This window comes from Adelges cooleyi, unplaced genomic scaffold (assembly GCF_023614345.1).
Source record: "Adelges cooleyi isolate 19-005CV unplaced genomic scaffold, UGA_ACOO_1.1 ACOO_flye_CR_arks_rails_tigmint_CR_PRNA_108, whole genome shotgun sequence".
In the NCBI taxonomy this organism is placed as follows: domain Eukaryota; kingdom Metazoa; phylum Arthropoda; class Insecta; order Hemiptera; family Adelgidae; genus Adelges; species Adelges cooleyi.
The window spans coordinates 8,930,259-8,952,789 of record NW_026095761.1 but is presented as its reverse complement, the minus strand read 5'-3'; the positions used below and the strand labels follow the sequence as shown (position 1 = coordinate 8,952,789).

The 22,531-nt window shown below is 41.8% G+C and overlaps 1 protein-coding gene across 18 annotated transcripts in view; it reads right to left on the bottom strand.

The window, feature by feature from the left end:
* Positions 1-22,531, bottom strand: part of LOC126843571 (microtubule-actin cross-linking factor 1) — an 80,911-nt gene that overhangs the window by 11,971 nt on the left and 46,409 nt on the right. For 15 of the 18 annotated variants that reach the window (XM_050581187.1, XM_050581211.1, XM_050581307.1 and 12 more), the window contains 23 exons: positions 18,472-18,635; positions 17,438-17,553; positions 16,946-17,049; positions 16,643-16,858; positions 15,980-16,368; positions 15,097-15,304; positions 13,932-14,300; positions 13,260-13,730; positions 12,704-12,979; positions 12,288-12,635; positions 11,946-12,206; positions 11,656-11,870; positions 11,439-11,565; positions 11,013-11,096; positions 10,681-10,911; positions 10,002-10,081; positions 8,690-9,920; positions 7,943-8,089; positions 6,574-7,598; positions 2,711-6,443; positions 2,312-2,638; positions 1,592-2,237; positions 3-1,525 (listed from right to left, as the gene is read on the bottom strand). In XM_050581187.1, the coding sequence (XP_050437144.1) occupies positions 3-1,525; positions 1,592-2,237; positions 2,312-2,638; positions 2,711-6,443; positions 6,574-7,598; positions 7,943-8,089; positions 8,690-9,920; positions 10,002-10,081; positions 10,681-10,911; positions 11,013-11,096; positions 11,439-11,565; positions 11,656-11,870; positions 11,946-12,206; positions 12,288-12,635; positions 12,704-12,979; positions 13,260-13,730; positions 13,932-14,300; positions 15,097-15,304; positions 15,980-16,368; positions 16,643-16,858; positions 16,946-17,049; positions 17,438-17,553; positions 18,472-18,635 (12,291 nt within the window). The remainder of the gene's footprint in view (positions 1-2; positions 1,526-1,591; positions 2,238-2,311; positions 2,639-2,710; positions 6,444-6,573; positions 7,599-7,942; positions 8,090-8,689; positions 9,921-10,001; positions 10,082-10,680; positions 10,912-11,012; positions 11,097-11,438; positions 11,566-11,655; positions 11,871-11,945; positions 12,207-12,287; positions 12,636-12,703; positions 12,980-13,259; positions 13,731-13,931; positions 14,301-15,096; positions 15,305-15,979; positions 16,369-16,642; positions 16,859-16,945; positions 17,050-17,437; positions 17,554-18,471; positions 18,636-22,531) is intronic. The other 3 variants (XM_050581315.1, XM_050581284.1, XM_050581292.1) reach the window with 2 other exon arrangements.

Below are 22,531 nucleotides of genomic sequence, written 5' to 3'. Positions count from 1 at the left end.
ACTTGTAATGTTTCGTGGAACTCCATAGCTTTATCCATGGCTTTTATTAAGTTTTCTTCGCACTTGGCGAACAATGCAGTTACAGTTTCCCACGCATTGTCCAAATCTTCGATGTGCTTCTTCACTTCTGGTTTGTCAGGTTCGCCACAGACTTTCATCAACTTTTGACCACTGGCACGACACTGTTCTACTTCAGGTTTGGTCTGGTCGATTTCCGCTTTAATTTCTTTCAACACGGCTTTTTGTTTTTTCAACATAGCTGGTTCGACGGCAGGCGCCTCCTGGGACAACAGTGAATCTTGGATGTTCTTCAGGGTGGCCATAACGTTTTGTAATTCTTCCCAGAATCTTTCTGCCAATATTAAGGCCTCTTCCAGGCTTCGACCTCGGTCGTTAGTAGCTTCTTGCACCTCATTCCACAGGCTGTTGAGACGATCCAATTTGCGTTTGATGTCCTTGACGGCTGGATCTGAAGAGTTGGGCGCTTTGTTGATGACGTCATTTGCTGCTTTTTTCACAGCCTGGAATGCGTCAGCGCGCTTGTGAAGGTCCTCGACAACCGCGTCGTTCTCGTCTTGTTGGTCACGGATTTTGGGCGGATGAGCCGATATGGGTTCAGCACCAGATACTTGTTCAGCTGTGTTCTGCAAGGCCCTCAGCATGCCTTCCAGTTTATCGCTAAACTGGCTTGTCTCCTGTAATGCTTTCTCCAAAGCCTGCTGCCTCTGTCTGAGTTCAGCTCTTAACGCATTGTATCTGCTGTTGTCGCTGTCTAAAATGTCCTGAATTTTCATTCCTTCGTCTTCATTGCATAACCGGATCAGTGCTTCTCCTGTTTTATTCAACTTGTCTACGAGTGGCTTATGTTCGGATATGGATTGTATAAATTGTTCATTCTTGTCCTGTTGCTGTGCAATCAATTCTGGTCTCAAGGCCGGCATGGCCAACATCTGCATTTGTCTTTCCATTTCGTCCAACCAACGTGACAAATCGAAGTGCGATTCTTGGAAGTGTAGAGCGAGCGGTAATGCCTGTTCGAGCACGCTCAATCGTTCGGCACTCAGCGACGATACTGTTTCCATTACTTCACGCAAGTCTTCCATCTTTTCTCGCATTACACTAGCATCGTTGTTCTGCGTTACTTCCCTGAGAACTTTTTTGGCCATGGACAATACGTCTCTACCTCGGCCCTTCTGGCTCGAGATGTCGTCGTTGAGAGCTTTGTGCTCTTTGAGTTGTACACGAATGATATCCACCTCACTGCTCGGTGGTTCCGCTTCTCTTAATTGATTTTCTACCTCACGGAACCAATCGAGGAGATCGTCCATATCTCCTATCACTTCGAGCGACCTTTGTTTGGACAGCTGTATGCGTTCGGCTTTCCTCTGGATTTGTTCGCAGATGGCGTCAAATCGCCTGTTGTCTCTGGTCACCAATCCTTCGATAGTAGCAGCACCTTCGCCAGGTGACATCTGGCATAGTTGTGGTCCAATTTGATTGATACTTTCCAAAACTGGACGGAACTCTGCAAGAATAAAAATGTAATTCGATTAGAAATTCGGTATAAACAACATAAATATTCATGACTCACCTTGAATGTCGAGTTCCAAGTTATTAATGTCTTCCTCTTTAGGTTCGGCCATCTGTAACTGCGATTCGGCGGACAACATCCAATCGCCCAAACGTTTATGAGCGTTGTGGAACTGTTGGACGAGTGGCAACATGCCTTCGGCGTTTTTCAATAGGTCTGTACCGGACGCCACCAAGTCGTTGTAGCGCCTCTGCAAAACGTCCAGTTTGTCTTTGAGCTGTATGGCTTCGTCGCTAGTGATGTGTTTCATGAGTTCCATGCCCGAGTCTACGGTTCCGTCCACGTCGGACTGTTTGTTGGATATTTCTTCGCAGAGGTCGGCAATGTCTTCCATTTGTTGAGCCAATTTGTCAGTGTGCACCGGCAATACTTTGTACCTGCCCAATCGGTTTTCCATGCCTTCCATCCAGGCCTGAAGGTCTTGGTACGTCAACACCAGGTGACGGAGACCCGAACGCGAATCCTGCAGCAACTGTCCCAATCTCTCGGACGTGTTGACCAGAGTGGCATAGCGATCGGCAGTTTCTTGGATGCGGTCTGCAACACCGATAGCCTCGTCTTCGCCGACCAAAGCCATCAGAGTGCTGGCGATATCGGTAAGATCTTTGAAGTCTGAATTCTTGGCCAAAATTTCATTGTGCAGTTTCTAAAATTAAACGATATTTACAAAATTATGATATATATATAGTAATAAATTTGTATTTTACTGAAATAACTCACATTATGTTCTTTGATTCTCTGTTGTATTTTTTCTTCGTCAGTAGGCACAAGTTCCATGTCCTTGATTTTCTTTTCGCTTTTGTCCAACCATTCCAAGAGAGGCATGAGTTTTTCAATAAACTCCTTGGCTACGACCATGGCTCTCTGCAAGTCATCCATACGCTTAGTCGCTCCGCGATCCAAATTGTTGAAACGCTGAGACAAATCTTTTAACTGTTGTTCGATTTCTTTGCGTTCCCTCGGGTCTGCATTAGCCGCTACCTCGTTGCCCATGTCGAATATGGAGCCCATTGAGTTCTGTCGGTCCGCCAACATCTTCTTTAAGAACTGAAAAAATACATTTAAAATCAATTAAAATATTATACAACGATGATGATATTTATTATAAAATGTATGTACTTTTTGTTCTTGTAGTTGTGCCTTCACGACCTTGTAGTCGGCTGAAGGAGGTTTCTGGTTAGACACTAATTCTTCAGTATCGGCCAACCACTTAGCGAATCCGTCGAGAGCTTCTTGGAATTTGCCCGACTGTAGGAGACCGTAATCTAAACGTCTGTCTCTCTCGTTCAATTTTTCTTTTAACGCATTCCACTTGTCGTTCATTTTTTCCAAGTCTTTTTCCAACACGCTGGTGTTTACGCCTCTCGCGGCGGACTGCACCAATCTTTGGCCCAGACCGTTGACTTCGTCGACAGACGCCACGAGCGGTTCGATGGTGTTTTTCCTGAACGTAGCGAACTCTTTCTGTTGGAATTTAATAGCTTCTACGTCCGAGCCGATCGGTTTCAGGTTTCTAAACTCATCGGTGGCATGGCTAATGTCGTGTAGGACGTTGTCGTACTTGTTCTTGAACGCGTGAAGTCTCTCCAGAACGTTTTCTAGATCAGCCTGTCTGTTTGATGCCCTCTCGTCGAGTCTATTGAGTTGTCGTGTAAGCGACTCGGCTTGATCGCGTATCGAACTGGAATCTTCCAAACGTTGGCCGAAATCTAGCATTTCTGTTACGTCTTCACCGGCCCTGGCGATTTTTTTTATGAATTTGTCTACTTCGTCCAACTGGCCGGTAACGGTTTTGATATCTCTGCCGGGTGGTTTCAAGCCGTCGAATTCGGCTTCTAGATCGTTTAAGTTCTTGCCAAGCGTCTTTACTTTGTCGGCGTACTGAGCCAACGCGGTTGATGCCGACTGCAACTGAGCGCACCGATCGTCAAGTTTGCCCTCCAAATCGTCTAGTCTGTCCATAAGACTGTCCACTTCGTCCTGGTGTTTCAACGAATCGCCTACGCCCATTTGCGCGGCTTCGGAAGCCAAGTCACCGGCGGTCTGCCTCAGACTCACCAACGGACCTCTCAATTTCCTCGCGTCCTCACGCAACGCCTTGATCCTTTCCAAAAGTTTTGGATCGCGCGCCGCTCCTCCGACGGAATCGTGCGACGCCAATTTATCTTCACAACGTTGCAAAGCGTGTTCAGAGTCTCTGAGGTTATCCGAGAAGTCGGCCAGTTTCCTGGACACGTCTTCTAGCCATTGCGATCTCTCGGTCAGTTCGTTGTTCAGCCTGTCCCAGCGGTTCTTAATGGCAGACAGCTCTTGTTTCACTAACTCTTTGTCCACATCGCATGAGGCAAGGAACGTCTCTCCGAGAGTCTTGACGTTTTCGTATTCGCCAGAGTGTTTCCACACTTCGTTTCTAAATGCGGATAATTCCCTAAGCTGTTTGTCCACATCTCTCTTGTTGAAGTTGCTGGGTTTGATTTGTTCTAGTTTGTTTTCGGCTTGTGTCAGCCACGGCGTGAAAGCTTCTAGTGCTCTGTAATATTTCCTGCAGTGTTCCATGCATGTCTGAAGTCTGTTGTGACGGTCCACGGCGTCTTTACGTAGTTTGTCCCAGTTCTGTTGAATCTTGTCCAAGTCTCGCTGCAAATTTCGAGATTCGCTGCGCTGTCCAGATCGAGAGAGCATGTCCCGACCTTTGTTCAACAGCATAATGATTTCATGTTCCTTATGCAACACTTCTTTGTAAATGGGTTCGTATTGAGCTACCTGTTGTTGTAAAATATCTCTGTCGGCTGATATCAACAGCCGTTCGGTCAGGCTTCCAAGGTTGTCTGAAAGCCAACCGAGCGTCAAAGCGCAATCGGCTTCGAATTGTCTTCCGTCCTTGAGCGACCCTTCGATCTCGGCTTTCTTGTTGTCCAGTTTCTTTTGCAAGTTGTTGTACTGTCTGTTGACGGCTGCCAGTTTTGATTGTATGTCTGCTTTGCAAGCCGGATCGTCCAGCACGTCACACAAGTGGTTTCCGGCATCTTCAAGATCAGCTAACAGCGGCCTTTGACCTTCCAATTGCCTCTCTAAATTCTGTATCTTTCTTAGCCTCTCTTCCGGTTCTTTGTCGTAAGAAATATCATCAAGCTGATCGGAAATATTTTGTAGTGCTCCAGTTAAACGAGCAAGGCCAGCGTCGAATTCTCTAGTGGAGTCAGCTGCTGCGCCCAAGTTGGACGCTCTCTCTTCTAGTTTTCCGAGTAAATCAGCCCATTTCTGTCGGATGGCTTCCAGTTTATTGGCAAACCGTTGAGCATCAGGTGAATGAGTGTCTGGCAATCGGCCGAGTATACTCTCGCCGACCGTTGTCAAATGAGTCAGTTGCGGTTGTTGTGTACGGAATTCTTCTCTCAGCACTTGCAATTGTTGAACTTGGCTTTGCACTATTCTGGAGTCGGACGATATCGGCCCCAAAACGTTCAACATGCGTTCTTTGGCTCCCAGCCAGTTGGACAAGTTGTCGTGCGAATCGTGGAAATCTTTTAAGTCTTCCAACAGTTGAATGCGGTTCTTACAAATATCGTTCAGGCTCTTCCAACGCGTTGTGATACTCTGCAAGTCGTCGTGAAGCTTATCAGCTCCCAGAGAAGTAGGTTTCTTCCTGAGCAAGTCATTGACGCCGGACTTAGTGCTGTCCAACAACGATTGTTTCTCGTACATTTCTTCTAACACGGCCTTGACTTGTCGTACGGCTTTGTCAGATTCTTCTTTGGACAGCGGTATGCTTTCCTTGGGCAGCGCTTTTTGTGTTTTGTCCAAAAACTGATTCAATATTTTTATGTTTTCAACCATTTTCCTCACTTCGTCTTTGATGGTGTCGAGTTCGTTTTGTCTGTCTGATATCTTCACGCCCAACAAGTTGTAACGATTGTTGATTTCGTTCAGCTCCTGTTGTACGGGACTGTCGTCTAGTCCTTCTTCAATTCTGTTGTAGGAGAAACTACTTCTCGGTGAATCTCTAGAGGTCTTTCTCAGTGAATCCAAAGAGAACCGTTTGGTAGGAGACGCAGAACTACGCCTTCGCAACGAGTTAGAATAGGACGTTGTGTCGTAGAAAGTAGCTCCTATGTCATTAAGCTTGTCGATGGTGTTGCTGTAGTCGCGATGGTCTTTGGCGATTGGCTTGAGTTCTTCGATTTGATTTTTGATAATGTTCATGTCAACAGCTACGCTCTCTAATTGGTTGACTCGTTTTTCAGTGTTGTTCAGCCACACAAGGACTTGATCTCTGAGCTTTTCGTACGCCTGGAGTTGTTCAGCCTTGGCTTTAGACGCCCTGTGTTTCTCTTCCAAGAGCTGGTTCAAATTTTTCCATTGGTTTTCCAAACCCTTGACTCGATCTCGGACCGGTGGAGTATCAGTCACGTCCTTGTTGTTGATCAGAGCTTTGCCGTCTCTAATGGTTTGGTCTAGAGTCTGACGTTGGGAGTCTCTCTGCACAATCAAGTCGTCCAATTTGTTTTCCGGCAAGTCGTGGAAATTCTCAAGGGCGTTGGCCAACCACTGTTCTAGCATTGCCGCTTGACTGTTGAATGACGACAAAGTCTGATTAATTTCGTTCAACAACTCTCCGCGTTTGGCTGTTCTGTCCAAAAGCTTCTCGAATCTGGTGGTCACGTCTTTGAGTTTGATTTCGATTTTCTTGGCCAATCTAGGATTGCTCGAGTTAATCATCAACTCTTGTGTGGAATGCGCAACGCTGTCAACGCTTGCTCTATGAGTGTCAATGTCCGACTGTAATAATCTATACTCACGAATCTGTTCGGACAAACGTTCTGGGTGCAGACTAACGGGTCTTGTAATGTTTCTGAAAGTTATAATCAAAGAATTCATAATAGAAAATATGCTAAATAATAAGTATACAATTTAAAAAAAAAAAATTATATATTTTACTGGCATTAAAATTTTTTAGTTCAAAAAATACACGTATGACTTACTTTAGTGAGTTTTCGGCGTCGTTCAGCCACTGAAGCAACGAATCCAACGCGTCTTGCACACCGTGCGATTGCACTAGAGCGGTATCCAACTGTGACAGACGGTCTGCCAGTCCGTTGCAAAGAGACCTGTACTTGTCTTCCAAGTCTTTGACCGGTCCTTTTATGGCTTCGATTTCTTTAACTCCGCTCTGTCCCTCCAGCGACCTGATCAACGCGTCGGCGGCTTGTTTGACGTTTTCGATGAGTCTCGCTTGACCTAGAAATTCGTTGTTCAACGTTCTTGTGCGACTGAGTTGATCTTCCAGAGCACTTGGATCGGCTCCGATCGGCTCGTTCAATATTTTCACCGCTCTAGGCTCGACGTCTCTGAGCCAAGCTTTGGCCGTGGCTAGCGCGTCCTTGTATTCTCTTTGTTTGGAACTGAGACCGCTCAGTTTGTCCGACAAAGCGTTGGCACGGGACAACAGGTCCTTGTAGTTGTTAGTGACTCTTGTGACAGTGTTCTTGACCACGCTGTCTTGCGACGACACAGGTTCGATGTGCGGCAGGCGAGACGGCAGCCCGGTTCTGAACTCGTTCAAGCAAGTCAAGTATTCCTTGGACTCGTCGGTGAACTTCTGAGCCGCCATGGTGATGAAACGCAGGTCGGCTTGATGAGCGATAACGTCGGATACGAATTCTTTGGTGGACTCGATGGAAGAAGTGTCGGACAACCGGTTGATGTTGGCCAGAGCGCGTTCTTTTTCCTCCAATGTGCGTTGCGCGCGGTCCATCCACGTGGTGAATGTGGTGAGTTCGGATTTGAACTTGGAAAGTTCATCTTTGGCCGATACCAGACGCCGCAAAAGTTTGTCGGTACGGTCGTTGGCGTGGTCGTAACGTGACTTCAACGATTTGCCTTTCTTTTCCACGTTGTTGACTTCTTCTCGGGACAAGAATTCGCTGCCGGTGGCAATTATGTGACGCACTTGGTCCAAACAGGTAGTGATGGGACGCAGTTGCGAATCGATTTCTTCTTTGATCAACTGAAGTACAAAACAAAAATGTACACATTTTATTTTTTTATACAAATCAGTGAAGACTATTTTTTCTCAAAATAATAAGTAAAAACCAAACTTTATGTCCCCACAAAATAATACAGTTTAATATATAAATTGTTTTTATTATTTTTCCATACGAGTATGATTTGAAACTATTTGATTATTTTACAGTTTGCAAGGTACTCAACTGTGATTTTTTTCACATTTATATGTATAAATGTGAAATGTATAATAGGTGAAAGGTATGTACCTTTCACCTATTACCTTTATAATAACATTGAATATTGTTTTTTTTTTAATCTATTAACGCTTACAATTATAAAAATTACCTTTAATACATTAATTTGATTGCGCAATTGATCTAAATCTTCTTGAGCGATATCTTGATTGGCGATTCTGTCCTCGATCTCTCCTATCCAATTCAGATATTCGGTAAGCGTGTCATCACACAATTTGTACTTTTCAGCCATTGCTTGCTATGTAAAAAAATAAAATTAAAATTAGCACAAAATTAAAATATGACAAAAAGTATTTATAAATCTATTTGGCGAGCTGCAATTAATTGTAGACAAATACAACAAATTAGCAATATAATGAGATTTTAGCGATATTGGATAATAGTGTTACCTTCCAATAATAATAAAAGCCAAATTTAGTTATCTAAAAAATTAGTTTTGCCGTTTGTTGTTTAATCGTTCATATTATGTTAAAATGTCCAAGCATCGACAAACAACAACGGACTAATCGTAACGTAACAATACAAATTAGATGTTAGGCGTAATATTATTATTAAGGCAATCAAATTTTAATATTATTACATAAAATATATGGTTATTAGCTATCTATGTTTTACAACAGTACACTGGAGATCCTGAAATAAAAATGAAAACAAATCATAAAAAGTAGAAGCAATCAATCAGATAAATAACAATAACTAAATTCTATTACACACACACACACGCATTAAATAATTTGTCATTCAAAAAACAAAAACAGTTAAATATTGTCGAGGACACAACGACAAACACGGGTTTCATGCGTTGCATTACAATAGGCTGTTGATGCGATTCAATTACCAGTGTTGTTCCCGCCGTACCATACTCGAGTAGAGACACAATAGTAGCTATAGTTGAGGTTTTATCGGTGTCATACAGATCAAAGTCATCCGGTTCTTCTTCCGTTATCGCTTCTTGTATATCAAACGGTTGATACTTAACACTGTTGGACCGTTCGACTTTGCGCTTTCCGTTTTGGGTGTCGTCTACCAGTTCAACAAACACTGGTACGGCTGAAGGGTCGCACACGAAGCCTGCTTCGATTGCCTCTTGCATGGTGGACCCTTGGTAACGACCCGACGAGTCCAAAATGTTTTTTTTTAGCGCTTGTTTCAAAGTCAACGTTCTTGGTTTGACAGGGTCGACCACCAACGCCGAGTCCGGGTTAATAATGCGCATATCCACGCACTCCTTGAATGACACCAGCCGGTCGGTGCCAGGTATGATGAACACTCCGGACACGGGATCCAACAGGTTGTGGTCAACCGCTTCAAACAGGCTCCATCCCTCGGGCGGTACGTCTATCCTGGAGTCGTCTTTAAGTCTGAGCGAGTCCAAAGTTTTAGTCAACACCGCTTTGATGGAGCCCTTGGGCTCGAGGCCGTTTAATTTCGACAGTAACCGTAACTCGTCATCAGCCAAGTGCACGTCGTCCAAACGGCCTCGGTGAGCCGCGTCCAACACTGACATCTCTTTCTCGTTTACCGTCACCCGCTTGTTCAACACTTGAAACACTTCACCCCTAACCTCGCTCGAATCGAGCGTCTGCTGCTCGTTGTTTACCTTTATCCTCTCCATCGGACCGCGTTCGGCGTCCAACAGCTCCTTTTGTATGGCTTCCAGCAAAGTTATGCACGTGCCGCCGATCGCGCAAGGCCCCAACAGTTTGTCAGCCAAAACCTTGTGCACCAGGCCTCTGTCCACGGCTTGTTCGATGTCCAACCAACCGGACTTGGAGTCCGGCTGAGTGGCGATACGACCGGTGCGCACGTCCAGCACCCTTTGCCGGATCGCCTCGCCCACGGTCAAAACCTCGCCGGTCTTTGGGTGCACAATGCCGGCCGTGTTAATGATGTCGTCGTCAGCAGCTCCTCCGTCGGCCGTGCGCCGGCGGACCGGCCGTGCGTCCGAAAAATCAGCAGCATTGGTCGAGGTCGGAGACGAATGATGGCCGCCCATGGTAGCTTGCAATATTCCGCCGTTAGCTTTTACCGCCGTAATCTGATCGCCGTTCACGCCGTTGGTGGACACCCTGTGGAAACGGTTAAAACAGGAAAATTAAATCAAAGTCACAGTGATGACAGCGTGGAAACACGTCGGACAACACACTCACTCGGGAACCGTATCGTATATGTTGAACTCGGTTCTGAACGTGCGCAGCGGCGGCCTCGCCTCCAGACTGCCGACATACTCCTGAAAAAACGTTTAATCGTTTCTAATAGAGATAAATTAATGGATTTAACAGCCAAACCTTGGATTCGGTAAACCGCATTGAGGACAATTGAGTACAATTTTAACAGTAAAAAATATAATGGTCATAATACAGCTTAAAGGGCACAATTGACCAGAGACACGTCCAAGGATACAAGCGTGGGAGCTTGTAGCGTGGGAGTATCGACTGTGCCCACAGGAAACCCAAATAATAGTCGTCTTAATATAGATTGAAAATAATAAGAAAAGCAAATGTTGTTTACCCCCTCGAAATCTCATAAACCGCTAAACCGAGCAAAGTTGTGCTTCAGAATTACAAATTGATATATATATGAATATACTATGAAGTATTTTGGGACATACGAAAATTTGAAAGAAACCAAGTAGATATATTTTAAAACCGTAAAAAAAAGAGTACAGATAGACCAGAGAAGAAGTAAGTGTATGCTTTAAATGCAAACTGGAAGATCAAGATAAAGGCGACGAGTAGACGAATATAGAAATTTCACTAGCAGTCGTGTAGGCGAATACAATCCAAATTAGAAAATCCAAAATCTGTTTGAGCAACGTTATGTGCAAACCTGTAGTTCTCGGTCGTCCGGGTTCATTGACGCCAAGTTCTTCAGCTGGTCGATCAGCGTGTTCAGCAATGCTTGGAACCTGTGGTTGAGCACGTCCAGTTCATGGGACACGGCCAACTCACCGGCGCTGGGATCCATGGTCTGTCCTTTTTGATAGCTGCTGGCGTCTAGGCTGGGGTGGACCTCCTCCACTAGCCAAGCGCAATAGTGCTGCAGCCGCAGGTCGTAGATCTGTTTGCCGGTTAATGATACGCATAGTTTTGTGTTAAGCTCGGTTAAATGGTTATTACAGGCGATTCTTTCTTTAGCTTATGTTAAAAAAGCTTAGTTACCTTAGCTTCTCGAATAAATCTGCCCCCGTCCACATTGACGTTTTCAATCGCTTTAGTATGTTCCTGCACCTTGTTATACAAAGCCTACGAGATGTATTCGTATTATCAATAGTAATATTATCAACGTTATTATACTATGTCCAACCACATGAATTCATGTAACAATTGTTGTTGTCCAGTGTATACTCATGATGGTATTGTAATTAATATTCCCAATATACTTATAACTATTATTATATGCATTAATTCGATTATAATATAATATTATATTTGTTTCTGCCCCATGCAATGCTGATAATATATTATTATAGATAATAATATAAAAATATAATAACGATTTACTCACCGTAAAATCGGTATGTTCATTGGTTTTATTTATTAACCCATTACATTATTGTGTTAAAAATACGATTAAGCAATTCTTACCCTTGTGGATGCGTTGAGATCCCTCGCTTGCATTTTCTGGAAAGTATCGTCGACCACTTGGACTTCGCTCTGGTAAGCGTTTTTGTATTTGCTTAATAGATCATAGGCGGCTTCACAGCTCTTTAACCTGACGAGTTAAATGAAAACCCATTTTATAATCCATGTATGTTGGACTTTTAGACATCTAAATAAATTTGTTTGGTGTGAAATTAGTTACCTGTCTACTAGTTGACTGCACACGTTGTTCCATCGATTTATTATACGATTTACGTCGCTGTCCAGTCTATCGAGATCGTGATGAGCTGGGCGTGGCAAGTGGTGTCTGGATTTTTCCGTCAGACGCCTGGTGCTGTTCTTGTCCTCGACCAATTGGTCAATGGCCGGCTGATGGTGGACAACACTCTTTTGCAAAGCTATCAGATCTTGATGGACCTGGAGAAACAATAACGGTTATATTATATCATTATAGTTCCAACGACGGTTAACAACTACATCTACGTTACTCACCAATTTCAAGGCAGGCAGTTCAGACGGCATTTCACCATAAGACGCCAATTTGATCTCAAAGTCGGATATAATGTTATTGGCCTCTTCCATTCCGGTCAATGTAATTTCGGCACACTTTAATCGCTCGACGTACAATTGAGACAAATTCCATAATTGATTCCATTGGTTCACAATCTTATCGTGTTTGGTCTGTTGAGCTTGAGTCTTGTTCGGTATTTTCTTGAACGTTGCTTGCATGGCTTCCACTTCGGGACCCATGCTCTGAAAAAAAAAAATAAACATATTATCGTCACGTCAGTACAATGAGTTTGAAAACACTTAAAGTGGCTTTTGTTGATTTACCTTCAACGATGTTTCAAAATCTTTGTGTTGAATCACAAGATGTTCCAATGTGTCTATGTCGCGAGGTATGGGCGCGCTCAATCTGGTGTTTAAAGTGTGTTCATACTCGTCCAACGATATCTGTATGGTTTTCGCTTGTTCGTTAAACACTCTCGAAAGGTTCTTGGCATCTTCTTCGGCTTTCGAAAGTCGTTCAAACTCATCAAACAGTCTATTCACCTCGTCCATCTCTCTTTTGAGTCTCCTGAGTTGAGGATCAGCCGGGTCGCCTTCGCGCAACAGTTTGTTGGCGTCCTCGTTGAGAGCTTTGCGAATGGCGTTACGCTGATCGGCTCCCATAGCCAAAAACTAAACAAAAAGCCACAATTTCAATAAAAATTCGAATAGAAAAAAAAAGAAAACAGTTGTAAACATACTTGAGCCAAATCCCACGACTTAACCACTTTAATAGTTGCAAATATCATATTTTGACGCATGCGCAATTGTTTGCGTTGCCAAAGAGCGGTGGTACGGTCATAGGCCCTGCGCAAACGTTCGACTGCATCCAATGCTTCCTGGTCTGGTGGCGGTATCAAAAACACTACTCCTGGAACATTGGAATCGTCGGTTAGGTTCATTCCTCTGGACACTCTCCACTTGACACGACCGGAGTTGTCGTGAAGCAGCCATTGAGATCCCTTTTCGACGTTGATCTGGAGAAAAAATATACACAACGGTAATTAATAAACATTTTGTATCATTATAATTATTATCAGGACTTGAAACAGTGATAGACGTTTTTCAAAAAGTAACTCCTTTACCTCAGCATAATATAATATACATAAATAGATAATTGATAATTGATTTCTTTTCACAGAAAGTATGATTTAGTAAATGTTTATTTTTATATAATCAAGTGTTTTAATTAGAAAAATGAAAGTTGAAAAAGTATACTTTTATTTTTTATAAATCTTAAATAGATTTTCTACACACCCCGCTCTGTTTGTAATTGCAAATGGCGTTGACTGGAAGAGGTCTGGTAACTGGTAGTCTGCGTTGTTTGAGCGGCACCACTTGTCTCGAACGTTCCTCGAGTGTGCCGATAGCTTCGCTGAAGTTGTTGAGTTCGTCACGAAGGTCCTGCATGCCTTTGAGCAAACGTTCGCCCTCGTCCAGAGTGAACTCGGACTGGCTGTAGACGGTGTTCAACAAATCGTCCCGTTTGCTCAACCAATTTTCGGCATCCTTGATGTCGGCGTAGAACTGATGATAGTAAGCGGCGTGCTTCAGATGGGTCTCCAAGCAGAGAGTCAACTGGAGCAACCATGTCCATTGTGTCTGCAGAGCTGTGATGTACGCTTCGATACATTTGGAAGCCGGATGACCCTGTAAGATCAACGCTTCCCCGCGGTCTTGGACGGAACTCAATTGGATTTCTCTTTTCTCCAGCTCGGACATCAAAGACTAAAAAACAAAAAACAATAAAAATCACTATTAAATACAACGAAAAAATATACAATAATCAAGTGGCCAGAGCCGTTACCTCGACGCCAGATCCAAAAGAATGCTTAGAACGGTATCGTCAATATAACATTAATTTAGAACAACATAAACGCAGCGAGAACGCGCGAGTTTTTCGATTTAAAAATGTGTAATTTGAATTACCTCGTAGTACTGTCTAATGGACGGTACGTTCAGGTCTTTGTCGCTCCAGTCTCGGTTGAGTTCGATTTCTTCTTTTTCGTTGAGCCATTTCAGCTGGTTGGTGGCCGACTGCAGGAAATCTTGCAGCGTTTCCAAATCGGACAGCCGCTTGTTGGAGAACGTGACCAAGTCGGAGTAGACCTTCTGCAGTGTGTTCAAGTGCTGCGAGTACAGCGCCAGTTCGTCGCCGTGGAAATTGGCCTTGGCGTTTATGCAGTGTTCGACTTTGGTGTGGAATTGATCGATGGTTTTGTGTTCGCGGTGGTGTTGGTCCAGCAGAGCCTTGACGCCCGGCAAATCCGAACCGTATTCGGCCTCTTGCAATTGTTTCTGCGGCAAAAACAAATATGAAAAATAAAAACAATCCAGCCCACCGGAGTTGGAGCACAGTGTGCTCGCGGAGGTCACAGGACTTTAATAAGTGATATACTCACGAAACTGTGTAGGGTAAAAACTATTAAAAATTAATACAAACAAAATCCTCAGACCAAATAACCAACTTCGGGTTTTTGAAACAAAAAAATATATATATACACTATTCTTATATTATATAGTTCTCGAAGACAAATTTTAAACATTCTTTTTTACTCTATTTTAATATTTTTATAACTCGTCCATTTACATACTGTTATCTTGTATGTATTCAGAAATTTACAAATTTATTTTTAAGGATTTTTCTCATTTTTGTATGTGTTTGAATAATTGTTTATGTCGTTTATATGTCCAGCTGTAGCTCTACGGTTCAATTTTCCGGCTCAAACCCCGTTTTAAATAGCGAAAATAAAAAAAAACGTATCTACCGGGGGAAGGGTTAATGATATTTTGTGGATTATCACTTTATATCGGTGATATATAATATAAAGAATATCCAAAACGAGGTCGAAAGGAATGCGACTGATTTCAAAAAGTTATAGTGCGAGTTGAAAAACACGTACATTTTTAGGGCGACTTTGATGGGGAAGGAGAAACTTTTAAATTTATTTGTACCCTTACGCAATTTTCGGGTAACATTTCAGATAATATATAGAAAAAACATAAGCCAAAATTTCAACACACAATTTTTAAAACGAATCACCAATACCTGGTCGTCGACTAAAAAATATGTTTGTTGTACGGAAGGACTTACCAATTTGTTGTTGCACCAATCGATGCAGTCCTGCAACGACCGGAAATGCGTGTTGGTGTCGACCAGACGGGTTTCCAGAATGGTCCTGGTTTGTTTGGTAACTGTGCGTTCTTCGACGATCGGGAAAGATAGAGTGGCCAACGGCGTGAGCACTTTCGAGTGCAGCAAAGAACGTAGGTTCACCCATTTCTGATGCAATTTTTCAACTCTAAACAGCAAAACAGAGATGTCAGATATGTCAACGCAGAGTGGGAGATCCCTTTTAATGGGGAGAACCATATCGCAAAACCTAAACGCCAAATATACACCCGATGTGACCTTAGGAGACTGGGAGTCATCCGGGAGAACCTCAAACCGGCGGATGGAAAAATACTGTTAAAAAAAAAATTGATTTTTTCCACGGCTTGGCTTTCAATCGAAAGTAGTCTACCCAACGCGAAATGACTAAAATTTCAGATCCCCAGCTCAACTTTTGGTACTTACTTGTGGAATTTTTTTTTCGCATTGGCAAAGTTATCAAATTAACAGTTTCGTTGGGTTATGATTTGACAAAAACAATTTTTATCGGGAATTATCTGGAGAGTGATTTTTAAGTGTCATATTTCAGCGCATATACGTTTTTTTAATTTGTAAACATTTTTAATCAGTGTTCAAGTTCGAATTTTTCAAATGAAAAATCAACGTTTTTCATGTTAATCAAATGCAAATGCAAATGCAAAAATACGCTAGGGAAGTGCCTACTCGGGGGAATAAGCCAACAGAGATCATACATTTAAGGGATTTCTTATGTAGTAAGACACGGTCTTACTACATCATTTCAATATTAAATTACACTGTTGAAGAGCTCCCACGCGGTTCATTGTGTACTGTACTGAATGATTACCTTTTCTGTAGCTCGGGCGCTTGCACGTAACGGCCTTCCCTCAGCGCCTGCACGTCCACAAAAAGCGACTGAATGGTGTCTTCCGACAGCCGCAGCTCGGTCTCCAGCTGATCGGCATTGTGCTTGGCGTCCAACGGATGTAGCCTGTCGGCGCGGCGGCCTTCCTCTACGATGCGGGTCTCCAGCTCGTCCAGCTTAAGGTCGGTGCGCTTGGTCTCGCGGTGCACCTTCTCGGCCAACCGTTGCAGGCGTTCCAGCCGCTTGATCTCCTCCTGGATGGCCGAGTCCCGGTCCTGGTAGGTCATCATCAAACGGTTCCACGTGCGGTCGATGGCGTCCGCTTGCAGTTCCGGTTCGATGTCCACCTCGCCGACGGCCTCGAAATATTTCTGTGGGACGGAAAACACCGGTTCGTTAGGACAGTGGCGGCTATCTTGCAAAATAACGGTGTATCAATTGTAAAGCCATAAGCCACCCACCCTCCCTAACACAAAATTCTCAGGACTATTAGTCCTTAATATGTGCACAGTACACATTCATAACACAACGGATACACCTTTAGTATAGGATAGCCGCCACTGCATTAGGACTTTTTGATAAATCAGTTGGCCGCGAAGAACCGGTCGAGTTTTTATTTTTGGTTCTCCGTTTGCCGGGTCTTACCTGCAGTTCCTTGTACAGGTGCACGAGGTGCTGTTTGTCACGGTGCCGCGGCGGCAGCTCTTCGTTGCGGAATCTAGTGGATTCGGAAGCCAACTTTTTCATTTCGATCAGAGTGGACGGGAAGTTACGGTCGGACATCTGCGACAACTTTTCGCGCATCCAACGGTTCAACGAAGTGGCGATTTCACGATATTCCGTTGTGCGTTGCTGGGAGTCCTGGGTAAAAGACACAAAAAAAAAATGAATTTAAAGGCCCTCTATATGCTAAATTATTGTTGGTTTTTTTTTTAAATAATCACTTACCGAATCGTACAGAGGGTGTAGGCGTGGAGGTTCAGGGAAAACTTCATGTAGCGAAGATATGTATGTGATAATGGATTTCTCGTCAATCTCGTGGGTGTCCACATCTGCGCGCCAACACGATAATTTATCATTATTTTAATTACATAGGACAACGGAGCAAGCTCACAAGTTTAGTATTTTTTCCCCTCCAAGGCGGTTCACTCTGTATTCAGGTCAGCACAAAGGTATTTTTTTTTCAACGATAAACGCTTTATTAATTTTTTTTTTTTTTACTATAGTCGTGTCGAATTTTAATTTTTACAATTTTGTAATATTTTCTCTATACTAAAATCCGCGTACCTCGTTTTTCTAATAACCATTTAAATCACCATCTGGTCGGTATTGCGTTAAGAAATAAATTGTTGCCCTACGACTCCTACTGGTTCAGTCTGCATTTTATCCGTACTAGGTCCAATTATAACTAATATTATACTAAGCCTATATGATACTCGCCTTCGGGATCCAACAATCTGGTGACACCGTATTCGCGTTCGGCCGTGTAAAATGCCGACTCCAATCGTTCGCGAACCGTCTTGCTCTTCACCGTGCGCCAGTCTACTAGATCCGGTCTGCGAAAAAAGCATCAAACGTACAATAATTATAATCACAGCTCTGTATTATTATTCAGTCAATTTTGGAACGTCATCGGAAATAATAACTATGCACGACAATAACGCGACATTCGCTAAAGACACGTCGACCAGTTGCTAAAGTCCTAACGCGATTTTTTTTTTTTGGGAAAGTAAAAACTTGTTTACTGTTATAGTCTCCCCCGACGTCTTCAATATTTTTAACCACTTTATAGTGTCAGCCCAATCTAACTGTAAGAAAATAATTTGTACATTTCCACTTACACCAAAAATGTAAAATTTGAGAGGAAACAAATTACTTATACGCAGTTACACCACATATCGTTTTTGTTAGGCTTTTGGCTGTTCTTTATTTGCAAAAAACTTGACGGTGAATTTTTTTTTTTTTACCCATATATGTCTGCAAAATACCATACCAAAGAACTACGAAAATTCTGTCAACATTATAGCAATCAACGATTATTGAATGCACGTCCGTGCAAATTCTGTTGTACAACAACGCGGTGACGTATCGGTCCTCGGCCAAGCATGGACAATTATGCTACCTACATTATGCAACCAATTCAATGTAGGTATTATATAATATCGCATATTATAATTTCCTCGTCCCTCGTTCTAAGATTTGGAAAAAAACTAACACAAGAAACCCAGAAAATGTTCCATATTCGCCCAAAACTATGGGGTTTATTGAATATTATTGGATTCATATATACCCGAAATAACTTAACTGGGTCAGGCTTTTTTCAAACATGGGTTATCGTCAATTTTTCTCCTTTTTTTAAGAGAATATATGGAACAGTTTTTTTTTTTTTTAGAGAGTATCATAGTTTACCATTTAATAAGCAGTCTACTATGAATTCACATTAGTGTTTTCAAACTGGAAATGTTTGTTTGTACCTGTTCCTATGTATAATAGCGTTGAAGGCCATGCCATCGCGCCAAGACGACGTGAAGTCCGACACGCGCACTCCTGGGTACTTGGACGTGGACTTGCGGGCCCATTTCAACAGAGCGTCCCTGGCCGATACGTTGGGTTCTTCGCCTACGACTATGTCAGATATCTGTGGACAAAAAAACAATAAATAAATAATTACAAACGCAACTCGTTTGTTAAACGATCAACACCCACAATGTTTGATATCATTATCAATGTTGGCAATAACTCGTTAATAAAAGCTCGTTCCAGATAAATATTTTTTGGGTCTACATAAAAACCAGAAAATCTCTTGTTTTTGGATAAATTCTAAAAATGTTCACCCGTCGTTTTTTTTTTTTTGCCAACTGACATTACAGACCTAGCTATTTCAACTTACCGTCAAAGATGATCAAAAATGCAATAATACCCAACATTTGTGAAAATAGGGTCAACGACAATAATAATAAAAATAATAATGGTATTATGTACGCCCGTCCAAATACGTTTTCGGCATACGACGGCCACTCGTTTTCACGCTATTCCTAACCGAGAGCCACCTAGTCTTCGCCTTAAATGGGCAACTGAGGTCTGTCGATCCGGAGGTCGTTTACAACAAAAAAAACAACAACAACGCACACATACTCGCCGCCCATGTCTTTTTATAATATTATTTATTAGAAAATATATTATTATTATAATTTACTCGGACAGACCAATCGGACATCGTCGAATTATATAGCATCTATCTACGGCAATAACGACAAGACAGGCAACAAAATAAAAATAAAACACCTCCAAACATTCCAAAAAATCTCGGCGTTTTATTTGGAAACATCTCTCTTGGCACTCCGCAAAAAAACTTTTAAAGAAAAAAACCCGGCCATCTTTTCTTCTCTTTTCCGTAGCGTTGTTATAATGCCCAAATAGTAAAACGATACATACAGGGTTAGGGTACTTAATATTATCAACCGCTTAAAAACATCATTAAATATGCATAAAAAAGTATAATACTATTTAGCAATCTCCAAAATGGCAATCCCTCAAATTAACATGAAAAAAGGGTTAAAAACTTTCAACTCCTAATGTAATATTTTTCTAATAGTACTAAAAAAAGCGTACCCAGAAAGTTTTTTTTAAAGAAAACAAATTTATACACTCAAGTTTCAATATTTTTTTTAATTTATTCCGTTTAAACACAATTCCGAAAAACCTTCGAAGCATTGCGAAAATTAGTACTTTCAAATTTTAGATTTAAATCTGACGCAGCACGACATACATTTCTATAGTAGGTACTCTGTTAGATTTTAATGCTGGACGCCCTGAATCGTGTGAACATAGGAAGTTTTTTATTTTTGAAACAAATTATCACTTGTACCCTTTTGGTTTTAACCAAAACTCGCTACGTAGAGAGTAAATTTTTTAGCGCGCTTGATTAATGGTATCACTTGTCTGCGAGTAGTATCTTGTTAAAAAACCACATACGCCATATAAATGACTACTGTGACAACAACGAAGGTTTGGTCGTCGTCGAGAGGTATTGGATAATGTTTTTTTTTTTGTTTGTTCACAGAATCTATCTGCACAGTCGTCGGCAGAGATGTGCTATATGGAAGTGTGTGTTTGTGTCTGTTTGAAGAAAGAAAATATATCTACTGTAAACCAGGTCACACACCGTACGGTCACATCATTATGCACGACAGAAGAAATATATTCTAATATAATATCAGATATGCAATATGTATTGCTGCTGCGGTACCTACGCGCAAAAGAAACCATCCATGCGTTCACCTACCGGATCACACACACACACAGTACCGGTACATAATATTGTTGTACCGAGTAAAAAAAAAAAAACAGACTATCCGAATAGTCCTTTATTATGTTTTTTTAACTCATAACAAGTTTGGACATTGGCAAAGGTATTTTCGGGTTATGCCACAGCCGAGAATTGCCGTTCAAAAACCTAGACCCTTATCAATCCGGACAAGTGTATAAGTAAGAGTCGAGACCCTTCTTCTCTTCTTCCACAGCCACGACCGTCACTTCTGCACACTCAAAGTTCGTTCACCTTCTTCTCTCTCTCTTTTTAACTATGAGTGTATTTGCGTGTGTGTGTGTGTGTGTGATGCTTCCGGTATGTTCCGGCGCGAACAACACTCAAACCGCGACAATACCCGTCCGCACGTACCCACTACACAATACTCTATAATGTAATTATGCGCAACTCTATATAAGTCTTTACGGGTTACGGGGTTTCCTCCTACGACGACGATTGTGCGAGGCGGCATAGTATTTTTTTATTTATCCAACGAGCCAGTACGAAGGCGGGCAACATATATATTTTCATTACAAAACAATTTTAGCAATAAAAAAAATCCAAGGCGGACCTGACTAGGCGGCGACCGGAGCCAAAAGTATTAAACGCCAAAAAACCATTAGGAAAATTACCAACGTTGACAGAATCGCGTTTGGGATGAACCCTTTGGGACGAATCAGTCGTTTTGTTTTCGAAACCAGTCACGCGAACACATTTTCCAAATACCGTTTATTTTTACACTTAAGACCACCGAACGGAATATGCCAAACAACACTAACACGCTGACTGCAGGGGCACGCTAATAACTTAAGCCATTTGACCACTTGTAACCCAAATAAATGACAAGTTCAAATATATGTTAACAGCGATAAGCTTTTGATTTTGGTACAAGCTAAGCGTTCAAAATCAGCCATAGTAAAAAAAAAAAAACGGTCAAGCGTGGTCCAAATAATTAGTGAAGCGGTGAAAATATTTTAAAACCTATCGCTATAACAATCCAGCTAAACAGTTGTCCTAACCTCGACAATGCCAGTTTCAAAATATTATATTTTATGGTACACGAATCGGTTCTAATGTCATTTAGTGATCGTACTGATTTTAGAATATCAATCGGAAAATTTAACTATTTGAATTTTGATTGCCTTTTCTCGAAAAATTAACCATAAAGCTTTTGATTGTATATTTTGAAATTAAGACGCTTCGTTAATTTTTTAACAAACGCACACGACACACACAATGCGCCTATTTTTTAGTTGTGTACAAAAATCTATACACATGACACTCGACGTGTTAAGTACACAATACACATTATATTGTACATAATATCATACATATACTGTACCTACAGCCGGGCCCTTCTCGTATTAGCATATTCAATATTAGGTATTTATAAGTATGGGCGGCTGACAAGCAACACAATTCAATGTTTGGCCGTGAAATTAGGAGATTTTATGAAACTCGTATTGATAACGTTATCTAAACGCACCATAGTATACAAATACACTGCAGTGTACATTTTACTGGTCGATAAAAATACACATTTTATTAAACTTGGCAGTAATTTTTTGTCTGGCACATTATCATCCGACTACAGCATTCATACTATAAACGTCCACAACACTAAACTATAATATCTAAATCTAAGTACCGACAAGCATTTATTCACAAGCGTTGCAAAGCGGAGTTAAAGTAATAAAGTTACCATTTTTGGATTAAGATTTTGCAAAGACTGAACGAAGAGCTTACAAAATGTGCTCGTCCCGAGAGAACTATCGGGACTGTTTGCGATTTTTGGCCTAAGTCCACGGAGGAACGTAATGAGCAAAATTCGTTGCCGTTTTAATGCCAATTACTATTTGTCAGCTTGAGATGATTTTTTTTTTAGGACCTTAAATAATATATCGAGAAATCAGGAAGACGTTGCAAAGTGTGTATATGTTTTTTCGATTTTATGATAAACCAAACGTGAAACGTATAATCAACTTAAATTTGCATTAGATTGACAAACTAAAAACTTTAAGTTACTGAGTTGTATGTTTAGTTTTTTGTTTTTTAGTAAGATATTTATTGAACATGACCGATTGAATAATCTAAATTTTTCGTTTATAGTGTTTTGAGTATACTTAGCCCCATCTAGTTTTACCGCCAATGTTAGACCGTCTAAATATTAAGAGTGGCCCTTTAGACCCGCAAAACATTTAACATGTTATACTGCTGATGTTGTT